Genomic DNA, 25,418 nt, shown 5'->3' with positions numbered 1-25,418 from the left:
CGCTGAAATGTATAGGCGCACGTGCTTCTTCCCATTTGGGGGAGACAGAATTGGTGGACAAGTCAAGTATTGCTTTATCTGATCGAAAGCTTCTTGATGTTCAGCACGCCATTCAAACTTCCCTTGCTTAAGCCGTAGTAGAGGTGAGAAAGCTTGCGTGCGTCCACTCAAGTTAGAGATAAATCTCCTTAAGAAGTTTATCTTACCCAATAATGATTGTAGTTCTTTCTTCGTGGACGGAGACTTGGTTTCCACAATGGCTTTTGTCTTGTTCTGGTTAATTTCTATCCCTTTTTTGTGGACTACGAAACCCAAGAAATCACCTGCCTGCACAAAGAAAGCACATTTTAGGGGGTTCATCTTCAAGCCATATTTCCTCATTCTTTCGAATGATTGGCTCAGATGATCGAGATGACTCATATCTGAGGTAGATTTTACCACAATGTCATCTATATATACTTGCATGAATGTTTCTATAAAGTCATGAAATATAGAATTCATTGCTCTTTGATAAGTTGCCCCAGCATTTTTCAAACCAAAAGGCATCACAACCCATTCGTAAGTGCCTATTGCCCCTGGGCAACGAAATGCTGTTTTGGATACATCATCTTCTGCTATAAAGATTTGATTGTATCCCGAATATCCATCCAACATGCTCAAATACTCGAAACCTGCGGCTGAGTCTACTAGCATTTCCGCTACAGGCATGGGATACTCGTCTTTAGGAGTAGCTGCATTAAGGTCACGAAAGTCTATGCATACTCTTAAGGAGCCATTCTTTTTAATTACAGGTACTATATTAGCAATCCATTCAACATACCTTGTAGTTCGGATAAATTGGCAACGCAAGAGCCTTTCGACCTCTGCTTTAATCTTCGAGTGAATCTCTGGCGCGAATCTTCTGGGAGTTTGCTTTATAGGCTTCTTCCCTTCTTTTATTGGTAATTTTAATTCGACTAAGTCTCTTCCTAGACCAGGCATCTCATCATAATCCCAAGCAAAACAATCTCTGTTTTCTTCCAGCATTTTGATGACCGTTGTTTTTAATTTTGGTTCTAGTTTTGCGCTGATATATGTTATCCTTTTTTGATCATTGTCTCCAAGATTTACTTCTTCAAGTGGATCTTGGGCCAACATCTTTATGTTCGACGCCATTGGGTCTTTTTCAAATCCCAAAGGTTCCTCGTCGTATATTGCATCTAACCTTTGATTTGGTTCTTCTCTTATGATCTCTTCGTCTGGAGCCGTGTCTTCAGAGAGTTCGAAACTCGTACGTATCTCCAATTCTGTTATTCCCTCTTTGGTTAGAACTGCATCTATCTTTGTATCTGATAGTTCGGCTTCGAGAGCCGCCTTCCTTTTGTTCTCGGCCACATAGGCCGAAATCTTTTCGAAGAACGAAGACTCAGACATGATTAATGTCATCGTCCCAGCCTGTTGGCCGTACTGTCGGATAATTTTCCAATGGTGCTGTATCTGCTGGACCATCCATGATCTCTCTATCCCATTGGAATCCATTTGGGTGTAAAGTTAAATAGTACAATGCATTCTTATTTGGGGTATACATTTCTTCTGCAGCATGACAAGGGCCTATGTTTGCCAGGTTCCTATCGAAGTTGGTTTTATTCACCTGGTTGACTTCAGCCATATAGTAACTCTGATCACCTTCGATATTCTCCACTATACCATCTTCCCTCCAAATTGTCACCCTCTGATGCATTGTTGAGGGCACAGCTGCTACCCCATGAATCCATTCTCTACCAAGCAAAAGGTTGTAGTTTGCTTTTGCTGGTATAACCATAAACATAGTGGGCCTGGTAACTGAGCCTACTGTCAAATTGACCTGAACGACTCCCAGTGTTTGTCCTATTTTGCCTTCGTAGTTAGATAAAACCATGTTATGTGGCCTTATATCCGTATCGAACATACCAATTCTCTTTAGCATGTATTGAGGCATTAGGTTCACTGCTGCTCTCCCATCAACTAGGACTTTATTAATGCCAACATTCTCAATCTTTGCCCTGATATAGAGTGGCTTCAAATGATTTCGCATACCCTCATCAGGCCTTTCGAAGAAAGCATTCTGTTCTTCAACTGCACCATTATTCAGCACATAGTAACACACAGGTCTGTGTTTTGCCATTTCTTCGATATCAGCCTCTTCACAGTGTTCCACTTCAGTTTCCTGATTAAACTCGTGAGAGAGTACGGATACAACATTGCAATTCAAGTTTATAGATGACACTCCATCAGAATCAAAATCATTTGTCATTCTATCCTCTTCTTTCCAGGAATTTGAACGCATCTTTTCTTCTTCATCCAAGAGTTTTTCAGCTTCGAATAATCTGCGTTCCACCGGAGGTTTGTTTGATTTTGCCCCCTGGTGTGGGACTTGGTTGCTACTAGATTCTCCAGTTTCTCTTGGCCTGTATTCCTTCTGAGCCTTTTTTATTCTCTGATGCCTTCTCCACTGGGACCGAGACATAGGATTTTTTCCTTTATAATTCTCCAATCGATACGCCTCTCGACTTGGCCTTTGAAATTGTTTCCTATATGCCATTGCAGTTCTCCCTCCTTGGTCCCAACTTCGCCATTTGTTGGTTCTTGCATCAGCTTGCACCCACCTATCCCTGGGTGCATCTGCGGGGATTTTGAATGTTACCCTTCGAGCTTTGGGGTGTGGGCTATCAGGCCTCTCTGTTGGAGTCCATATGTCGAAACCGTACAGGTTAGGACGCAACCCCTGAGTTTCTCGACTCATGTAGCAGTACACACGTTCGAATGATCGTGCTAGCATTTCATCATAGACTGCCCCACATCTGGGGCACAGAGCAACTTCAGTGTTTCCTTTGTGGCATCTGACCAAAAATCCTACTAAGCTTTCCTCCATCCTTGGGTACAGTTGTAGTAGGGGATTTGGCTCTCTTCCTGGGTGTTCCCATCTTTCACGTCGAGCCCTTTCGAAGTTAGCTTCGACCTTTCGATTCAGCACGATCGAACACCTTGGACACATCCATTGTTTACCACCATTTCTCTCATGGAAATTCCAGAGGTAGTCTTTGAGGCTCTCAGTTTTTGGAGGAACTTCGATGCCCCCATTTTGCCTCGTCAGCCATGTCTCTAGTTCGCCAAACTCAGACACTGGGCGTCTGGCGCTGACCATGTTAACCACTGCTGGAGGAACTTCAGAGATTTGGATTTTCTGGAGTTTCATCCTGAGGTCTTCAGTGGCCTCACTGTTTTCTTCCTTCGATGCTTTAGTTATCTCTGTCTTGGAAGATTCTTCAACATCAGTATTGAAGACTATGTCACCATTTAGGCTTTCAGTAGCCTGCTTTCCATTGAACATTGTTTTAGTTTCCACAACTTCGACTTCAGATGCCTCCACCATGTTGATATCTTCTACCTCACAGAGGCTAGCGTCAGCAATGTTCAGGGGATTGGTATCGACCCTCATGTGACTCTTGGTCTTGTCAGCAAATTTCAACCTTCCATCATTGATAGCATTTTGAATTAGATCCCTGAAAAGAAAACATTGAGAAGTTTTATGGCCTAAAAAACCATGATATTTACAAAAACCTCTTTTCTTCCGTTGTTCCAACGGAGGAATTTTGGAATTTGGAGGCAGTATCATTTGGCCATCTTTTACCAGTAAATCAAATATTTCATCACACTTGGTAACGTCGAATGTATAAGTTTTCTTAGGGAACCTATCATTCTTATCGTTTTCTACTGGGTTTTTTCCATTTGCAGGATTTAGCAATTTGCAGGCATAAGGTGGCACCTCTTTCAACTCAGCCAAGTCTATTTCGACTTCTTCAGGGCTATATGAGTCATTGAAAGACTCATCATCAGCGTCCTCGGCTTCGACGTATGCTACCCTTTCCTTCTTATAACTTTTATTTGCCCTAACTTTTTCTGCCTTCAGACGTTCGACCTGTCGAACCCTGTCTGCTAATTGGGCCATGTCCCTAAGGTATTGGGTATCTAGTTTCTTTCTTATTGAATAATCTAGACCCCCCGCAGCCATCTCGACAAGTTCATGCTCTAGGACTGTTGTAAAACACCTTGATTTCAACAGACGGAACCTATTCAAGTAGTCATCAATTGTTTCTGTGAATTTTCTCTTAACACTGGCCAATTCTTTCAAACTTATCTTAGTTTGGCCCATATAGAATTGCTCATGGAACAACCTTTCTAAGTATGCCCACGCATCTATCGAATTTGGTGGCAAAGTAGTAAACCAAATGAAGGCATTTTTTGTCAGCGAACTAGGGAAATATTTGATCCTTAAATCCTCGTTTCCCGCTAAGTCTCCTGCTTCTGTCAAATATCTAGCAATATGTTCCACCGTTGACTCATTAGTTTCGCCTGAAAATTTTGTAAATTTGGGTACCTTAGTGCCCCTAGGCAATTCTGTCTGCATGATATAATCTGATATAGGGGATGTATAATTTGGACGTCTAAGTCCAGTACTAAGGCCATTATTGGCCATAACCCTTTCTATCATGGCAGTTAAGTTATTTTCTGTAGCCAGATTTTCTCTTCTGACTCTTTGGACAACCTCATCTGGGTGTTCGTTCCTACCCACAATCCTTAATCTGGGTCGCTCCTCCTCAGTTTCCTGTCGAACGGGGATGGTTCTTTGATTTGAAGCCTCTAAGTTAATTACTGGAGTTCCTTCGATCGTCTCTGTTCTTCGTGAGGGGCCTACATCCCTAGTGGCTGTCCTAGATAACGGAACTATATCTTGTACACGTTCCATAATGGGCCTCTCTTCTTGATTCGAAGGTTGTTTGTCTTTCCTTCTAGGTGGTGTTACTCCCATGAACTCTGCCATTCGATTCATTTGAGATGATATCTTTTGGAAAGTCTCCATGTTTTCCCTATTTGTCGTAGCAATATTTGTCACTAGTGGGTTTAAAATTGAAGTCAGTTCTCTGGCCAAAGCCCCTAGCATGTCATGGTTGCTTGCATCCATTTCTTGTCGAAATGCTGCTTGGTTATTTGTGGTAAAGTGGGGCATCTGGGTAGAAAAACTAGTGTTGTGTGCACTTCGACCCACTGAACCAACATTCGGTGAAAATGTCGCATTGTTAGTTGGGGCATATATAGGTCCTGCCCCTCGTACGCCTGTTCCATATTGGTATGACATTCCATATGGATTATTTGGTCTCCATTCGAAAGCAGAATTCGTGCCTTGACCAAACAAATTGTTTGCAGCATTTGTCGAGGAAAACGGTACGTCCTCTGCACTTGTGGATGAGGGTGCGGTTGTCGACACTGAAACTGGAATAGTCCCTGAGGGTCCTGTATTATTTTCAGGCATGGCCTGGGAATTATCTGCAGGCCTCGATCCATTTGGACCCGTTGTATCCCGTGTTCCTTGAGTGGAAGTCAAATTTGCCGATCCTGATCCTGAACCTTGTGGGGGATCTTGATCACCCCCTGCACTGGCCGTAACGACCATTTTCCTGTTGTACCTTCGTTTGGGAATCGGTTGTGCACTGTTCGTTAATTTACCGTTCCTAAGGTTCATACAAGGTCTTGATATTGTCTAGACAAAAATAAAGCAATTGATTAAAACAATCCGCTTGACACTGTCCCACTGGGCGTGCCAATTTGTTTACGGTGATTTCCGGCAAACAACCGCTAGTCTTCCAAACTATAATAAATATGATTTGGTTACTCGCAGGATCGACTAGATTGATCCTAGGACACATAGTCAAAAAGATTGTTATCAATGTTCATTTGAACCATATTCATGATTCGTCTTCTTCAATAAGCGTTGTTCGATTAAAGAACAAGTAATCTTGATAATCACTTTGTTATATGTAAGTATGATTTTAATGAAAAGATAAGTAACATAACATATGAAACTAAAAGGACTGTTAAAACGTAAAGAATCTTAGAATGCAAAAACGTTAAAGACTTTGAAAATAAATGACATGAAAGTAATTCGAAAGTAAATGACATTAAAGTAAAGATACAGAAATGTAAATGGCAAAAAGTAAATGGAATGCAGTAATTCTGAAAGATATTCGAAAACGAAAGATAATACACATGTATTAAAGTGGTGGTGTCATACGTACATTTTCTCAGCGAACTCTTTCTCTTAACGCTTGATACTTGAGTAAATATGTGAGTGATTTGTACAAGATGAACACACAGAATCCTAACATTAAGACTCCTATTTATACTAGTTTCGACCTTAACGGTCCTACACTAATCTGCTGCCACGTCTCTCATAAGATCTTCCAGCGACGCCATCTGTTAGTTGGACAGTTACGAAACCGTCTTCGAATTTCAAATCTTCCCGCCTGAGTCTGTCTTCGACGCGTGGCAGTGTAAAAAAACTACAAAAACACGCTAAGTAGTAATACTTGAATATATTTTATAAATTTTGTCGAAGTCCCCGAAGACACATACTTTCGCTAGCTTTCAGTATTCATTATCTTCATAACGAACTTAGAAATCTTTATTCTCGAAGCATGGCCATCTGTAGCCATCTTTTATTTTTAAGGGATGGCCATCAGTAACCATCTTTCCTTCGATTTTCCACTTCTTCGAAGGACAAATATTACAAGACGAAATCTTCAGCTAACAGGAGTAGGAGGAATAATATTGTGTTTAATCATACCAATAGTATAGACGATGTAAATATCATTATAGATGCTATTGTTTACAAGAGTTGGGCCTGTAGGAAGCTTAGAGGGTATACAACCCAACTATTACTATAAGCTAGGTTTTGGCATATGGCCTTGTTTTGTATTATTTGACTTGTGAGTAATAAAATATCCTTTCTTAAAAAAAAAAAAAATGGCTGCAACTATTCTAGCTGCCAAGAATCCAAATCGCTCCTAAAGACTTATTTAGAAAAAAATTAAAACATCACAACAATTTGTTTTAAAGTTATTTTTTCTTTTTACAAACATATTTACTTTTATTTCTTTTAAATTTTTCTCCTATCAAACAATTTAAAAATCATCACAATTTCCATTCATTATTTATTTATTTATTCCTTTCTTTCTATTTTCTCTTTCCATCCAAACAAAACCCAAGTTTTGATTTATTCAAAGGAGTAAATTAGTAAATATATGAATTACATGTTTTAACATATCAAATATTTAACTTATTTATAATTAGTGTGAGACTTTTTTGTTTAATAAACAAAAGTGTATTTAACTTATTTATAATTAGTGTGAGACATTTTTTTAATAAGCAAAGTTATAATCAATAATAAAAGAAGAGTCGTAGCACAAGTTGTGCCAAGAAATACAAGTAAGGGAAATGCTAACAAGTGCTCCAGGGGCACTCTTTAATAGCTTTAAAAAGTAAGTTTTTCTTGGAAATATGCGTAATTAATGCATCGAAAATTGAAATGGTGAACTTTTGAAAGAATATTTTCTTTATTTAGAATGCTTAAAGAGTACCCCTGGGGCACTCGTTAGCATGACCCAGTAAGTAATGCTCAGTCACATAAACCACACACAATTTTATCCCTTCTGTTTTTTTAGAATTAAATCATCCCATGACACATTTTAAAAATTAAAAAAAAAATCATAGAGACATGGAAAGTGACATTATTCTTGATCTCTAAGGAACTGCCAACCTTCCCAATCAACTCCATGTGGTTACTTCTTTTCCCAAATTGTGAACCCAACAAAAAATCATATTCAATTCAAACCACCACCCAAAAATATCTTAGGTACAGAGTTCATATCGAAAACGTTACCTTAGTGTCGTGTATAATGTTAACATAGATCAAGAATAATGTCATTTGGGTAAGTAAATAATACCCAAAAAATTGACAACATGAAACGCCATATGCAGAAAAATAATCAACATATTTTTCTTAACCCTAAGTCTTGGAAATAATTGATTCAAAATACAAAAGTCTATAATTGTGTCACTTGGGTGGGTCCCATAATTTAATCAAACACAAGAAAACAAAAAAATTGATTCTTTTCTTATTATACGGCTGAGTGGTGTATCTACCCTATAGTTTTGAATGTGTTTTATACTTTAGAGTTTAGACAAATTTGGTTGCAATGTTATTATTCTGAATTCTTAAAGAAGAAAAAACAAAATGAAAATTAAGTTGTCGCAGTCTCCCAACCAATGAGGACACCCACCGTGGCGCTACCTCCTTCGCATACAGTTTCTATGTTGAGTGTTTGACTATCTTCACAACTAACGTAAGCTCTTGAAAATGTAAGCTCTTATCTACAATGGTTAAATCGTTTTGGGCAAAGAAAAATCTATTATAAATATATAAACATCTAAGTACCTGATAATTACACTAATCACCCTTTGATTAAATGTTAATCTTATTCTAATTTCAAGGACTAATCTGTCTTAACCACTTCTACTCTCTTTATATTGTTTTGGTATTAAATAAGGCTGATGTGTCAATACCTTAATTTTTGTTGATAAAATTTAATTAATTTATTTAGTTTAAAACACAAATATCCTAAACCTAATATTCCTTAACCCTACATATTAAATTGAAGTTTGCATAAACGAAGAGTCCCTACGGTTCCAATACACTGCATTTGATGTGCAGTCATCAAAAACACAACTTCCAATATGACTGCATAATGATACCGCTTCCATTCTTCAATTTGATTTCAATCCGTCTATAAAAATGTGTTTCTCTATCTCTTCATACCCTAACCTCTTCTTTCTCCATTTTTCAAATCTTCAAAGACTCCGGAACGATTGGCGGTATACATGTTTTGTGTTTTATTTGATTTTGTTTGTTTTTGAATCGTTATCGGTTTCCTATATCCTATTATTTTGAATTTGATTATAAATTTGTGGTGTTTTTGTTACAGTTTATAGCATCGTCTATGGCTCGCCCTATTGAAGCTGTGAGGGATATCAATGAGTCCAAAGATTTATGGAAGATCGCTGTTAGGTGCAAACATATATGGTCTGTGACGAGTGCTTCAAAAAAGGAACATATTGAGATGATTTTGGTTGATTCTAAGGTATGAGTATCTGTGTAAGCATGAGTGCAGTGCTATTTATATCGTAAGCAGCATTTTCCATTCTTATATGGTCTGTAACGTTAACTTTTTTTTATTTATTATTTTTTAGGGAGATATGATTCAAGTCATCGTTCCACCCTTCTTGGTATCGAAATACAAGGATGAACTCGCTGCTGGATGTGCATACATAATGCAGAATTTCAAAGTCTCCAACAATGATTTCTCTTTTAAGTCCACTAATCATAGTTTCAAATTGATATTTTGTGGGTCAACTTCGGTTAAGAAGGCTGAACTCCCTGATATTAGTGTGAGTTACCTGAATATACTTGGATTGGATGCTATTGTTGAGGGAAAATTTCAGTCCAATATTTTGGTTGGTATGTTATTATAAATATATTTCATTTTGATATCAACTATTTATTCAAGATATGTGTATAAGTTTATACAGTATATAACACATTTCTCTGTTTAGATATTCTTGGGGGAATAACCGAGATCTCTCAAACTCAAATCAATGCTGATAACAACAAGAGCAAAGTTGTTTTTTCAATTACTGATAATAGGTATGATTCATGTTGTTGAATAAGCATAATTTGTTATACAATGTATTTTCATTCAATAAACTTTCAAATCAGCATATTATTAAGGTTAATATTTTGGTCAAAACAGCAAAACTGAAGTGCAATGTACTTTGTGGGGTCAACTTGCACTACAACTTCACGAGTATTATACAACTCATAAGGAAGTAGGCAATATTGTTGTCCTGCTCATTAATGCAAGAATTAAGGAGGCTCAAGGTTTGGATGTTTCAATTTGTTTACACAGTTTGAGACCAAAATTTAATAACAACATGTTTGTTCCTTTTTTACTTTAGATTTGTATGTATATTACAGGAGGGTTTCCTTTGAACATATCAAACGCTTGGAACGGGACCAAGTTGGTGATAAATGACTTTACCATTGATGAAGTTAGCAAACTCAATGAGAGGTAATAATTTGTTCCAAAATTCATGTCAAACTAAATTATCCAAACTCATTTAAAATATATGTTGCTGTAAGTGTAAAAGTTAATAATTTTTGCCAACATTCATGTCAATCTTTGTTCTAATAATTTGTCTCATTATTCAAACAGCCTGAAAGCTGAATTTTCATTGTTATCTTCATCAAGTATGCAAATGGACGCAACGCAAAGCTCGCATTATTCAGAGTTTGATAAGTTTGTGTGGAAGGCTGAAATTATGAGTCTTGCTGAAATAACCTCTCTGCAGCATGTAATAAATCTTTGATTAAAAATAAACATTATGATGGAAGCCTCATATATTTACGTGTCATAACTTTTGACAATTTTTCAGGAGACTATATGTGTTACTGTTGCGACTTTAGAAAAATTTGAGGCTGGCCAGTCAGGGTGGTACTATGATGGATGTGTCGATTGCACAAAAAGTGTGTCTCTGAAGGATGGTAAACTGATTTGTTATGCCAAACACATAAGTGCTGAGCCGGTACCAAGGTATTGTGTATGTCGTTATGTAGGCTTATTGGTTTTCTATTTATTCTTCCATTTGATTAATGAGCAGACACAATTCTGATGTTATCATCCCTGATTTAGGTATAAACTCGAAATTATGGCTGTTGATGGTAAATATAAGTCCAGGTTCATTTTTTGGGACGGAGATTGCGTCAGCTTGATTGGAAAGTCTGCTCTTCAAATGAAAAATGATTTAATAGAGGTATATACCGACCATCAACAATAAATATTGCGATAATTCAGTAAGTAATTCAATTCATTTCTTTAATGTAGGCCGGTGAAGATAATCCGCTTGAATTCCCTTATGCACTTGATGCAATATTAAAGAAGGAATTGGCTATTAGAGCTGTTTTTCAGCCTAACAAAGGGAGACTTTCTGTCATTAGCTTCAAAACTGATGAAGATATTCGTAAGAAAATTAGGGCGAGTTTCAGCTCTGAAGAGGTAAGCATATTGTTAACACATAAATAATACACTCATGTATGAATTGGACTGATCACATTTTGTCTTTGCAGCCCACGTCAAAGCTTCTAACACCAGAACCTTCGTCACAAGATGAACCAATATGTGTTGATGTAAGTTTTTATTTCAAATGAGAACAATCTAACTACCATTTAATATTCATACATTGTAAGGTTTATATACTGTCTTCGCGTGGTGGCAGGAACCTTTGTCCGCATCCGCTGATTATGACCCAGCAGTTGGAAATACAACCCTGACTCCATCAAAGAGGACTTTAAATGATGCAGTAGAAGATCTTGAGAGCAGCCAACTTTCCTCAACCAAGTTGATTAAGGATATCAAAAAGGAAAAATAATAACCTACAACTTTATGCTCATGAACTTTTGTTAGTTTTAAAGAAAGCTTGGTGTTTCTTTATAGTTTAATGCTTTTTATAATTTGGATCTGTTAAACAATTCTCCATTCAGGCGTATTATTGTTGTTTCCGGATTACAGAACTCCATTTAATATAATGTTTGTGCGATGGATTGTGTTTTTCATATGATGAACTAAGTATGTCTTTGTTAAATATTGGCATATCAATTAAGTATAATTGATACATATCTGATGTTAATCCATCCTGTGAAATAGTCATATGTGACTATTATTATTTTATCCTACATTTTTGCCATCATTGACTTTTATATCTAGAAATAGTCTGGAATTGTACTTTGTTTTTTGTCCCATTGTTTTAATCCTCCTCAGATGAACATTTTTCAAAGCTTATGCTAAATGATATGTTACATCTTTAAAGCATTAGTTACAATAAGGATTAAAACTCAATATAATTATATAAACCGTTTGAATTTATTAATATATTTAGTTGTTATAATTCTATTTCTAATGGTATATGATAAATGAAAAACCATGCATGTGATAAAATGGATATTTATTGGTAAGTTTAAAAGATGCATCGTATTTGCAAAACATGCTTTTTATTAAGATGAGTAGACTGAGTAATGTCTTAAATATGTTAATTAAGAGATAGCATGACCATAGGTTGCATAAAGGCTGAAACAGTACCTATTTAAAATTGAATTTTCATGATGATGCAACAATTCCATCAAATAAGCTTAGGTACCGTGTATACTTTATTTTGCTTGGGAACTTCATTAAAAAAGAATAGCCTTGCAGTGCCTAATGGACATGCTTTCACGTGCTATTCAACATGACCATAGTTATGGTTTCAAGATCTTCATGATAACATTAGGTAGTGTGACATCAAATCAAGTGAGGACCTTTAATAGTTGTGAGAAGCAACCGTATCATTTAGTCTTAGCTATTAATATTATATATCCTCTACTTTGCATGTGTAGTTTTGAAGAGCTCCATTGAAGAAAAACCAGAATATGTCCTCCCCAACTTTGCAAGGGTAAAGTAAAAAAGTTAGATATAACTTTAATTTTTAATTAGTGATAAGGTTGGATATGGTTTATAACCATTTATTAGTTTTGTTTTGTACAGTTTTGTTCCACTTGACATTGAAGCACTTTATGCCATGCTTGAGAATCCAATGGAAGAAGATCACACTCCTGTGAGTAATGTTTTATCTGGAGAGGCTATTCAGGCTGTTGAAGGGAGCAATGATACAAAACTGAAGGAAGTTAAAGTTGAGCCAGATGTTGGAGATATTGATGTTGTAGATTCTTCTAAGCTCAATTGTGCAGGTGGATTTTTGCAGAATCACATCTGGTGGGAGAAAAAGATATCTAAATCCCAGAAGAAAGGCAATCAAGTTATGGTAATGATTGTTTTTAACTAATGTTTGTTTGAATTATATATATGTATCAAATAATGTGTTATATGAGACATCTGTACTAGGCAATATAGTTACTGATTAAATTTGTTCATGAAGCAATTTCTAGCAGAAGTGATCCAAAAGGCTCTTCGTCCGGATCAAACATCGTGCATTTTGTTTGATCTCGAGACGTATGACGATTATCAATGTACAATCATGAAATCAAAAAGGCCTTATGTGGAAATGTATATTGGACAAGAATGGTATAGATTCGTTAAGAACAAAAAACTGAATGTTGGAGATAAACTTTGTTTCCACTATGACTCAGAGGTTGAATATCTGAACGTGAGGGTGACAAGACAAAACAAAAAGAAGAAGAAATGAAGTAGAAGCTTGGAACAACGTTATGTGTCTTGTGATTTTATGTGTTAAATGTTATATATAATTACTTATTTGTATAATGTTTTGTATTATGGTCGTACCCTACTTAAGTTAAGGATGTTGTTAGTTTGGTCAAATATTAGGTTGTTATATATGTATATGAATCATCAATCTACCAATATGTAAGTTAGCAGTTTGGTTGCCAAATATAATTATGTGTGAATTTGTTTTAAAATAAATTATTGGTGTATACTATATATTTTGAAATATTACACTTTGGTTACTGCTATTTAAGCCTTCCCTATATTTCAATCTACTAACCTATTATAATGATGGATGCTATATGACTCACTAATCTATTTAAAACGTCCCTGTCATTTTTAATGATTGTAGTCTCTCAATGTGTTCCAGCTACATGTATAATAGTATTAACTTTTTGAATATTAAATTTTTGAGAGTTCCCAATAAAGTATAAATAAAAACGATGCCTTTAACTGGTGTGGCATCCAAATGACCTTACATTTTACAATTAAAAAACTACTTTAAATTAAATGCTATCCAATCCAATTTGGTAGAGAACTACATCTAACCTATACATAACAAAATAAAAAAAATAAAGTCAAAACTAATTCAACTTATTAACCTTGCAAGACATCTATTGAATGACTGTTTCACTTCCTGTTCTTAGCTCAGTGAGTTGAATGCTAATCTGTTTTCTTGTGGTAATCTCTAATGGATACATATAATTTCGACAGGAAAAAAGGTGCGGCCTTGGCAAGACGGAAAAGGAAGCAAATTATGAAAGATAAAAGATCGAAAAGGAACAGATCTAATGAAAATACAAACAACTGCAACATATCTTTTACCAACATCAGTAATCCTGCTAACATTCATGTCAGAACACCTCTATCCAATATCACCTCTGCAGTTTTGAATGATAGGAACCATAATTGCAATGCAAATCCAATTGGAACGGTTATGTCAAATGCACATAGAATCAACGTGGGTGTGAGTCATGTTGTGTCATCAAATCTTTTTAGGCAATTCGGTGTTGAGAATCGGTATTATGCCTCTTCACCAATATCTACTCTCAAGACACCAACATCTGCATTAGGCAGCTCCAAATCATCCATTACTCTTGATCATTGCTCCCCACAACATCTTGCTGCGTCTGCAAGGCAGAGAAGGAAGACAATTATGCAACAAAAGGCTAATGTGTCAAATATACTGCGCAGCAATATTGTTAACAACTCTGATGGTGATGTGTTGAACACTTCTCCACTCACTTTGAATTCAAATACTGCCCCAAGTGGTATAACCTCCTCATTGTCTAATCAAAGGTACAAAAGTATACATCCACAAACAAGTGGAATTGTTTATTCATCTAAAATACAGTTGAATGTGGGTTGCATTCAGTCGGTGACAACCAATCTTTTCAATACCTTTTCAAACATTGATTATGGAGGTGCCTCTTCATCCACAAGTCATTTACCATCTACTACACATGCAAACATTTCTATGGCAGATGCTAACATTTCTTCAACAAATGCTAACATTGAATGTGATGAGTCTGATGAAGAATGTTTAACCGATGAATATTTCAGCGATAGTTCATGCGAATTCATAAAGGATAACGCTGAGGATGACATATCTTCATGTTCAGATGACGATCAATACTATGATCCTAATTCTATACAAGTGAATGAACCAAATTCTGGTATGTCTCGATTTATTACTTTTAAATTATTCGTCAAATGAATATTATATCTAAAAAATATAGTACAATATACCAATTTCAAATGTCAGTGAATTCAATATGTATACTTTCTGTTACTTAACATGCTATTTTCTGAATTCTTTGATTTACTAAGGTTATTCAGACATCGGTGATCCTGCAATTGAATGTGCACATTGCGGAGCACTTATGTGGTATCAAGAAAAGTTGGACAAACGAAAACATAGTGCAGCTCCAAAGTTTAGTTTATGTTGTGGAAATGGGAAAATTGTGTTACCACTTTTGAAACCACCACCACCATTACTCAAACATTTGTTGTTTGATAATAATGATGTAGACTGTCAAAATTACCAGCAGCATTGCAGATTATACAACATTATGTTTGCCTTTACTTCTCCTGGAATGAAGTTTGACAATAGATTCCAAACCGGTAGAGGACCACCTAACATAAGAATACAAGGACAGTCTTGCCATAGAATTGGCAGCATGATACCTTTGCCTGGACAATCACCGAAGTTTGCGCAGCTCTATATTTACGACACTGACAATGAGATTCAACATAGAATTAAAGGAATAGGGTATTGCTACTTTTCTTAATAACTATAAGTTTTTATCGAGCATGATGAAATTATTTTCATTATTTCTTTTGGATGTTTAAATTATCACATCAATTCTCAAAACTATGCATACTAACTATTATTTATGTTTTGCAGTAACAATCCCAATATTGTTATAGGAACTGTCAACAAATTGAAAGCTATGATGGATGAGTTCAACACACATGCTAAATCATTTAGAATGGCTGCAGATAGATTAAAGGATTCTCCTGTGGCTGATCTAAAGTTGAAGTTAATAGCTGATAGGAAAAAGGATGGAAGAACATACAACCAACCAACTGTTTCTGAGGTCGCTGCACTTATCGTTGGTGATGTTGATATAGGCTCTAAAAGGGATATTATTCTTGAAAGACAGAGCGGAAGATTGAAAAGAATAAGTGAGTTTCATCCAAGTTATCTTGCGTTACAATATCCACTTTTGTTTCCATACGGGGAAGATGGTTTTAGACTTGATGTTCTACACAGAGAAACAAATGCAAGAAAAAAAGGTAAGCAAAATAAGCTTACCATTAGAGAATGGCTTGCTTTTAGGATTCAAACCCGTCAACATGAAGCTCATACACTTTTGAGGTCAAGGAGGCTGTTTCAACAATTTTTGGTCGATGGATTTACTATGATGGAGTCCCAAAGATTGAATTATATCCGCAAGCATCAAAAAAAACTGCGAGTGTCAAAGTACTCCAATTTGTCACGTCCCGAAGAAACGGAAAACACTCAAGGTGCAGACAAAGGTAAGAGAGTAGTTTTACCTTCAACGTATGTTGGAAGTCGGAGATACATGGAACAATTGTATTTTGATGGGATGGCAATATGCAGTCATATTGGTTTTCCGGATCTTTTTATCACTTTTACCTGTAATCCAAATTGGCCAGAAATTGGAAGGTTACTTAAAAAAATTAATCTGCAACCTCATGATCGTCCAGATATTATATCAAGGGTGTTTAAAATCAAGTTAGATGAGCTATTGTCAGATCTAACAAAGAAGCATGTCTTAGGTAGAGTGGTTGCATGTAAGTGTCATTTACTACTTAATTTTCAAGTTCTAATTAACTTACTTTCTCTATTTATATTTAATATCTTTCATATACATCTTCTGTTACTAATATCAATATTTTCAGATATATACACAATTGAGTTCCAAAAGCGGGGATTACCACATGCACATATTCTACTCTTCATGCATCCCTCGAGCAAGTATCCCACTCCAGATGACATAAACAATATAATTTCAGCAGAGATACCATCTGAAGATAATGATAGACAGTTGTATCATTTGGTCAAGACACATATGATTCATGGGCCATGTGGTTTAGCAAATCAGCTATCGCCTTGCATGAAAAATGGGAAGTGCTCTAAATTCTTTCCCAAACAATATTAGAATCAAACAGTTGTTGATCATGATGGCTATCCTATGTACAGAAGAAGGGAAACTGGAATTACAGTGATGAAGAAGAATGTGGTTCTCGATAACAGGTACGTTGTTCCTTATAACCCATTTCTGTTGAAGAAATTTCAGGCTCACATCAATATGGAGTGGTGTAACCAGGGTACTTCGGTTAAGTATTTATTCAAGTATATTAACAAGGGGTGTGACAGAATTACCGCAACTATTGTCGATAATGACACAGACGGAAATTCTATTATTAGAAATGTTGACGAAATCAAGCAATATCTTGATTGTCGATATGTATCCCCAAGTGAAGCGTGTTGGAGGATCTTTTCATTTCCTATTCATGGCAGATCTCCTGCAGTTGAAAGGTTATATTTTCATCTTGAGGGCGAAAATCCGGTTTACTATACTGATCACGAACTTATAGATGAAGTTCTCGACAAACCGAGTGTGAAAGAATCAATGTTTACCGCTTGGATGGAAGCAAACAAGACATATTCAGAGGCGAGAAATCTGACATACTCTAATTTTCTGACCAAGTTTGTTTATGATAAAAGATACCGACGATGGAGACCACGTAAGAGAGGCCATACAATTGGAAGATTAATTTGGGTTCCTCCAAGTACCGGTGAGCTGTATTACCTAAGAATGATGCTTACAGTTGTCAAGGGGCCGACATGTTATGAGGATATTAAAAAAGTGGGTGGAATAATTCGGGATAGTTTTCGGGACGCATGCTTCGAAATGGGCTTTCTTAATGATGACAAGGAGTATGTTGCAGCCATAAATGAGGCGAAGGATTGGGGTTCTGGACATTTTCTGAGAAAGTTATTTGTCACAATGCTACTGTCCGGAACAATTAACAGACCACGTCATGTTTGGGAAAAAACTTGGAGGACGTTATCCGATGGTATTCTTTATCAACAAAGACAAGCAACAAATAGAAGAGGTACACTTCCAGTTTTTAAAATATTTACCGTCAATTCATATATATTTAAATAGATGATGAAATGGTGTTACTATTACATTTAAATATCAACATGATATGGCATATAACTTTATGATTCAAATGATAAACTGGAAATTCACAATTGATGGATACATTCGTGAGTTGTAATAGACTTTCCATCTAATTGAACATGGTAATAACTTTGAATGAGGAAGTTCATTAACAGTTTCATATATACCATAAAGTTCTAAAAAAAATTACTCCATTCTGCTGCTGTATATCTTGATGCAGCCGGGGGTTATAAAAATATTGATGTACATTTTGCTGCTATAAACATATTTATTTTGCTGCTGCCAATATATATTATATGATGCTGTTGTGATGAAGTTGTATTACAACATTGTCAAATATATACTCAATGCTATTGACCTTTATCTATGCGGTAAATTTCTCTAATTTGTAAATTTAGGTGGTTTTTATCATTGTCCTGTATGATAATAGTTGTATGTATGTTTTTTAATAGATATGCAGTTGTCAATAACTGAGTTGAAGAATTTGACACTCATTGAGATTGAAAATATGTTGCAATCAAATAGAAGAAGTTTGCATGAATTTAAAGACATGCCATATCCAGATTCATATGTCACACGACACGTGGGAAATAGACTGATTTGGGACGAACGTAGTTACAATATCCACACAGAACAACAAAATTTCCAGAATCTGTTTCGCGCTCTTACAGGTGATTATTATAATTTGTTTTCAAAAACTCTGACAATTAGAATCGGTTTATAACTAAGTCATACACATGTTCATGTTTGTATTTTATTTTACAGACGAACAACGTTCAATATTTGATACAATTATGAAAGCTGTAGAGAAGCAGAGAGGAGGGGTATTTTTCCTACATGGTTATGGAGGGACCGGTAAAACTTTCATGTGGAGAACATTGTCAAGTGCACTCCGGTCACAACAAAAAATTGTCCTTACCGTTGCTTCAAGTGGCATAGCTTCTTTATTATTGCCAGGTGGAAGAACTGCTCATTCTAAGTTTAAAATACCAGTCCCAACACTTGACAACTCCACTTGCAATGTTGACAAGAACGACGAATATTCCCAGTTATTCGAAGCAACCGATGTAATAATATGGGATGAAGCACCTATGTCTCATAAGAACTGCTTTGAGGCATTGGATAAGACACTCAAAGATGTCATGACCAAATACGGTCTTGCAAAAACAATCTTTGGTGGGAAAGTTGTTGTTTTTGGAGGAGATTTTCGTCAGATACTTCCTGTTGTTCCAAGAGCGGGGCGTTCTGATATTGTCCATGCATCCATATGCTTATCATATGTGTGGGACTATTGTCAAGTGCTAACACTGACAAAGAATATGAGGCTGCAGCAGGGAAGAGATGATACAAGTTCTACTGAACTAGCAGAATTTTCAAAATGGATCTTAAATGTTGGGGATGGTAAGCTATGTGAACCAAATGATGGCTTGGTTGATATTGAAATTCCTCAAGACTTATTGATATCCAATTTTGATGATCCTATAAAAGCTATTGTTGAAAGCACATACCCCGATTTGGTTCACAATTTTCAAGATGTTGGATACTTACAAGGAAAAGCTATTCTTGCATCAACCATTGAAGTTGTGGATAAAATCAATCAATATGTACTAGACATGATACCAGGTAATATAAATTTATCTTTAGTCTATATATATATGCATACAACATTAAAAAAATGGCATTTCATGTTGGTTTTATTATACTACTATAGTTACCACTTCATTACATTTTATAGGTGAAGAAAAAGAGTATCTAAGCTTTGATACAATTGATAGAACCAACACAAGTTATACTGAAGCTTATGAAGTTCTAACTCCAGAATTTCTTAGTAAACTAAGAACATCCGGCCTTCCAAATCATAGGATCAAATTGAAAGTCGGTACCCCTATCATGCTAATGAGAAATTTGGATCAAACAGATGGATTGTGCAATGGAACAAGGTTAATTGTTACAAGGTTAGCAAATCACGTCATTGAGGCTAAGATTATGTCAGGAAAGAACATAGGTAACATCTTTTACATTCCTCGAATGTCTATGTCACCATCTGAGTCACCGTGGCCATTTAAGTTGATTAGGAGACAATTTCCAATCATTGTCTCTTATGCAATGACAATTAATAAGTCTCAAGGTCAATCGCTTGATAATGTCGGGTTGTATTTGCCTACACCAGTTTTTAGTCATGGTCAATTGTATGTTGCAATTTCAAGAGTTACAACCAAAAATGGTCTTAAAATCTTAATACATGACAAGGACAATGCACCGTGTTCGACCACTACGAATGTGGTATACAAGGAAGTCTTCCAAGCCCTTTGTTAGTTGGTAATACTTTTCACCTCTTCCTTTGTGATACAAATTATTAAGTCCCATTATTTATATTATGTGTTTAAATACAACTTACTTTCATTTATTTTTAAAATATGAGTACTACTTAATTAATAATTTGATACATTTTTTCATGCAGATATATGATGTGTGCTGTTGTTATTGGTTGCATCCTTTATTGACAACATCAAATATGGAATAGACATTATCGATATCTTTATATTTGCACTTATAAGACATAAAAGTTTATGTATTATTAGTAATAGACACTGTGGATATCTTTACATTTGCAGCTCATCTCAAATTTATTGTTTAATATATTATTTATTCAACATATTTGATTTAATTTTGATTGTTTTTAAATAAGTTAATTATGATATAAGATAGAACTTTCAAAGTAATTATTATATCATGTGATATGAATTCCCTACGCGACCCGTGCGACAGCACGGGTTTCTTACTAGTTATTCTTCAAATTACAATAGATTTTTTTACGGCAATATTCATAAATAGATAGATGTTGACTAAAAATTTGATAAATATATTTTTATCACCAATCAAGCGTAAAGAATTGCGATTTGCAACTGTCTTAATAGAAAATATTTTCAAAATAATAATAATAATCAAATAGAGTATAATTACGAAGGAACAATGAACTCTTGTTTTTAACAACTCTAGTTTTTAATAATACTCTGATTTGAAAGAGGAAATTGTCAGGAGGTTGGTGAAGTTCACCACAAAAGAATTTTGATATAGCGGTTGAGGTTTATGATAAACGAAGATAGAGTGTACATGTACGGTTAATATTCTAACAACTAAATTGAAGAAGTCAGAGAAAAGAAACATGCAAGTATGCAGTGAGCTTTATTTTGGGAAGACTTGAAGTCACACTTATATATGAGGGATGGTTAGAACCGCTCTCAAAGAACATAGAGCTAATGCAGGGACCGTTAGATGGATTCTAATTATTGAGATGACTACAGTGTTTGGCTCCACTTTGTGGCCTCCTAGCGAAGGTACACATCATCGTCAGTCTGAATGGACGGAGTATTGGAATAAGCCTTCGTATTGGGGTGGTCATGTGGAGCTCTTTGGCCGGTCCAAAACAGTTGACCCATAAGTTCTTGCTATCATATATGGAGCTATGATTACTATTGTAGAATTGTTGAGATTGACCTCAATAGACTTCCATTATGACGTTTTGTGACTGTTGTAAGAGCTTTTGGGGACCAAGGACGGAGACTGATGATAAGTTGTGTAGGAGTAGGTGGCCTCGAAAACACGCATATTAAATGCATGTCTAGTCACTAAGGCGTCGTGTTAGGGAGACCTCCCACATGGACCTGCACATCTCAGATATAGGGGAAACATCCTTATAGTGCTTGAGCCTACTCGAATGTTGTTATGAAATGGAGGTCGAATCTAGGTCATTGATCGTGTATTTCGATATTTTATTTATTCATGTTGTATATCGTAATGGTCTTAATTGCCTATATATTAAGGGAATGCTCTCATTTGTTTCTTTCGTTTCCTTGATTCAAAGTTCCATACCCCTTATATCTTTCCCACGATCTTTATATGCTAGTGAACTTCCAGCTTCCTTTAATCTCCATCAATATTCGTGCAATACTTCTTGGATCTTTGGTGATTTTTCTTCTTCTTAATAGATCTCGTAGAGATTATTGAGAGTTTTGATAATATGTATGCAAGAGAGGATGTTGATGAGTTGAAAGAACTCCTAGAAGCGAGAAATCCTGAGGTGGGTATAATTTAAGAGGGAAAAACTACTTCCTTCAAGATTGACATCAGAGAAATTATTTGTGGCTTTGGCATTTGTAACACCCCGTTAATTCTTGTTATTAATTTAATTATTTTTTTGTAATTAAATTATTAGAATTAATAATTTTGGGAATTATGTGGAAAATGATGAAATATTGGTTTGGGCTAGAGTGGTGGTTAGCAGAAGGGGGGGTGTTAGCTAAGCAAGCCCATTATAATATTTTATTTTATTTTTCATAAAATAAAAGGAATTGGGAAAAGAGGAAGAGAAGAGAAGGAGACAGACTCTGAGAAAGCAGAACACGTGAAAGTGAGAAGAGCCAAAGGGGGAGAAGAACTTCGAAGATTCGACTCTGAGGTAAGGGGGGATTCTTCGGGTTAGTAATCCTTATGCGATTGTAGGTAGTATGATTGATTAGGATTGTTGTCTAGTTCAATCGTACGTGTCGGGTTGGGAATTTGTTAGGTTTTGATGAATTTGTATGAATTACATGATTCTGTTAATACTCATGATATATGTTGTTAATACTTGGATAAAACTTGTCTGAAATGTGTGATGATGTGAAAATTGATGGTATTTGTGTGCTATGTTCGTATGTACCTGAAATTGGGGAAATGGGATAGGGTAAATGCTGTCAAAATGGTGAATTTGGCTGTGCAGGTACGTAGGAACCGGTTCCCATGTGGGACGAACCGGTTCCCCCTTATAAAAACAGAGAGGTGTGGATTCTGGGTTGCTGGGAACCGGTTCCCAGATAGGGACAACCCGGTTCCCCATAGTAAAAATCAGAGGCGTGTTTTGGGAAGCTTCCAGGAACCGGTTCCCATGTAGGGACAACCCGGGTTCTGCAGCATTTTTCTAAAAATGTTTTATTTTCAAAAATCCATAACTTTTGATCCGAGTATCCGATTTATGTGCCGTTTTGGGCGTTGCGAAGCTAATGAGATGCTTTATCTGATGAAGTAATAATACGGGCAGTGGCCGACTTATTTATTTATTCAATTAAATTATTGTTGAATTGGATTAAGGTGGCAATTAACATTAATGTGATGTGTATGTTATTGTGATGATGTGTTGTATGTTGTGAATGATTGAATGATGCTTATACATGTACATACTTGTTATGATGTTATTGGTAAGAGGTGATAAGTGATGTTAAGCATCGGAATGATGATGATGTATGATGTATGATGATGTAAGTATGTGTCATGTGTGCATTATTCATAAATCATTTGCATTGGAAGGCTAATTCCCATTGTGCGGAGATTAGCGGGAAGTCATCGTGTGCCCATGTGGGGTGTGAGCGATGAGGCAGTAGTCGTGTGCCCATGTGGGGTGTGAGCGACTAGAGGGCAGTATCAAAGAGAGAAGTCCTGTGATGTGATTCACGAATCTTGGTACCACACGCATGAGTGTCAGTCCATTCATTGCATTATAGCTTGATATAATTGGATGATTGTGTGGTGTGATAGATGATGCTTATGTGCTGATGTTTGCCTGTTATAATAATTTCCGATTATATGTATGTTGAATGGATGATAATTGCTATGAGATCTTATTGCTTATGATTTGTATAATGGTTATTAATTCGAATGAAACTCACCCTTACTTTGATGATTTCAGATTAAGGATGTAGCGGCGTCTTGATTGGGTGAAGATAGCTTGTAGGCTAGCCCGTAGTTCGTGTCGAGTCATGCTCTGATTGTAACACTGGGATCGATTAGTCTAGCGTTACTTGTTATACTTTGTTGCCATTTTGGCTATGGATTATGTATTGAGTATTTGTGTGGAGTTGTTTCCTAATACTGTTGAATTAAGTTCCGCTGTGCTAAACACTTGTTTGATATTGGTTAATTTCTAATAAAGCATGACAATCGACTTGATGTTTTTATTTATTTAATAATTGTAGCATCCTTGATGTGTTATTACTCTGATAATATTATATTTTCCGCGGGGGTTTAGAAGGGTGTTACAACATTCCTGACCTCCCCATGCCAAACCCAGACTCTAGATATTTGTGTGGACGTGTTGAAGGCTAGATTATGTATTATGGCCTCCATACACTTTAATAGTCGTGAACCAAGTGATAGTGAGATTAGGTCATGTTGGAACAAAATCTATTCATACTCATTGGATTTTGATGATAACAAAGTACTTAAAGAACAATTAGGTATACTAACACCTGTTCAAGTGTGAAGGAATATAAGCTCTAAGTAAACTTGGTTACGACCTTTTAAATAGCTTATAAAGAGAAGAAAATGACTCAAATTCTGAAGGATTAGAATCTGATGACTCGACACTTGGAAAGCTTCTGATGACAACTCAGATTCTAATGTCCTGGGAAACATAGTATTGACATTAATATGTCAATATTCTCTCACTTGATGAATCCAATGATTAATATTTATTTCTCACATCTCTCATTATAAAATGCTCTCACTTAATATGCTCCTATATAAAGGTGGTGCACTAACGATATAAAATAGTTTTATACGATCATCTAATAGAAATTTATCATTAAATCATCTCACACAAGTAACTTTAAAATATCAATGTGATGTTGGTAGGAGTAGATTTTTGGATCCATGCGATCAATATGTATTAAAATATTTTGGTTATATGAATTAATATTATTTTAAAAAAAATTATCAATACATATCCTTTGTATTAAAATATTTTGCTTATATGAATTAATGCTCTTATTTAAAAAAAAAAAGTAAAAAATTAAAATTGTCAATGCATATCCTTTTTCTTTTATTTTAATTAAGAAAATAATAAACATAATAACATGTTTCTTATTAAAAGGATATTTTACTATTATTTCATTATTTCTTTAAACACACGTCAGTAGTATTTATCTTAAAAAAATATTTTTAGAAAGTAAAAACGTCTAAAATTCTTATTCCTCAATGATAAATCAATAAAATAAAATAAAATGAATGAGCGTAGTCAAGTGCCCAATGGAGAACAAGATTCCCAATTCATGGTCACTCTCCCCCCGTGACCCCACCGCACCGGGCCCCCACTCATATTCACTCCACATGCGCTTCCCTTCTTGCATGTCCTTACACTCGCTCCCTTTTTTCTCTTTTCCAAAATTTCCTCTATTTTCAACTGTAAAGTCGTTATTTTCAGTTTATTTACTGTATTTACAAACAAATTCAATTTTTCAAAATAAAAATAATTTTCAAAAAAACAATAAAACAAAAATATTTTCAAATTTCATATTAATCTTATCTCAAACAATCATATTCATAGCCTTGTGTTCTTAGTCATATATTTTTTTACGAAAATATACTTAGTCATATATTTTTTTACGAAAATATACTTAGTCATTTTTAATACTAATAACTCATCCATCATCATAAAATAAAATAAAATAAAATAAAATAAAAATCCCTCGCCATTTCTTTT

General features: G+C 35.5%; 2 protein-coding genes across 2 annotated transcripts; both read left to right on the top strand.

Annotated features, from left to right (window-relative positions):
* The first annotated feature begins 8,507 nt into the window (after positions 1-8,507).
* Positions 8,508-11,512, top strand: LOC131594145 (uncharacterized). The gene is made up of 12 exons (XM_058866240.1): positions 8,508-8,727; positions 8,838-8,993; positions 9,103-9,370; positions 9,466-9,556; positions 9,663-9,790; positions 9,887-9,980; positions 10,125-10,263; positions 10,345-10,502; positions 10,602-10,722; positions 10,794-10,964; positions 11,036-11,095; positions 11,185-11,512. The coding sequence occupies exons 2-12, from the start codon at positions 8,853-8,855 to the stop codon at positions 11,335-11,337; spliced, it is 1,524 nt and encodes a 507-aa protein (XP_058722223.1). The 5' UTR covers positions 8,508-8,727; positions 8,838-8,852; the 3' UTR covers positions 11,338-11,512.
* A 649-nt stretch (positions 11,513-12,161) lies between these two features.
* LOC131598591 (uncharacterized) lies at positions 12,162-20,218 on the top strand. Its single transcript, XM_058871174.1, has 12 exons — positions 12,162-12,231; positions 12,338-12,398; positions 12,486-12,762; positions 12,877-13,022; positions 13,896-14,857; positions 15,012-15,453; positions 15,589-16,502; positions 16,611-16,804; positions 16,871-17,831; positions 18,355-18,573; positions 18,668-19,525; positions 19,638-20,218. Exons 1-12 carry the CDS (start codon positions 12,162-12,164, stop codon positions 20,216-20,218), a joined length of 5,685 nt encoding a protein of 1,894 aa, XP_058727157.1.
* Positions 20,219-25,418: the final 5,200 nt, after the last annotated feature.

The sequence above is a fragment of the Vicia villosa genome, linkage group LG4, assembly GCF_029867415.1.
Source record: "Vicia villosa cultivar HV-30 ecotype Madison, WI linkage group LG4, Vvil1.0, whole genome shotgun sequence".
Lineage (NCBI taxonomy): Eukaryota > Viridiplantae > Streptophyta > Magnoliopsida > Fabales > Fabaceae > Vicia > Vicia villosa.
The sequence above is the reverse complement of the archived record's forward strand: the minus strand, read 5'-3'. Positions and strand labels throughout refer to the sequence as shown.

Coding starts and splice junctions, on each gene's coding strand:
- LOC131598591 (XM_058871174.1), top strand. CDS start 12,162: ATGGACATGCTTTCACGTGCTATTCAACATGACCATAGTTATGGTTTC. Junction 12,763..12,876: donor AGAAAGGCAATCAAGTTATG/GTAATGATTGTT, acceptor TTGTTCATGAAG/CAATTTCTAGCAGAAGTGAT. Junction 16,503..16,610: donor CTTAGGTAGAGTGGTTGCAT/GTAAGTGTCATT, acceptor CAATATTTTCAG/ATATATACACAATTGAGTTC.
- LOC131594145 (XM_058866240.1), top strand. CDS start 8,853: ATGGCTCGCCCTATTGAAGCTGTGAGGGATATCAATGAGTCCAAAGAT. Junction 9,981..10,124: donor GTTAGCAAACTCAATGAGAG/GTAATAATTTGT, acceptor TTATTCAAACAG/CCTGAAAGCTGAATTTTCAT. Junction 11,096..11,184: donor ATGAACCAATATGTGTTGAT/GTAAGTTTTTAT, acceptor GCGTGGTGGCAG/GAACCTTTGTCCGCATCCGC.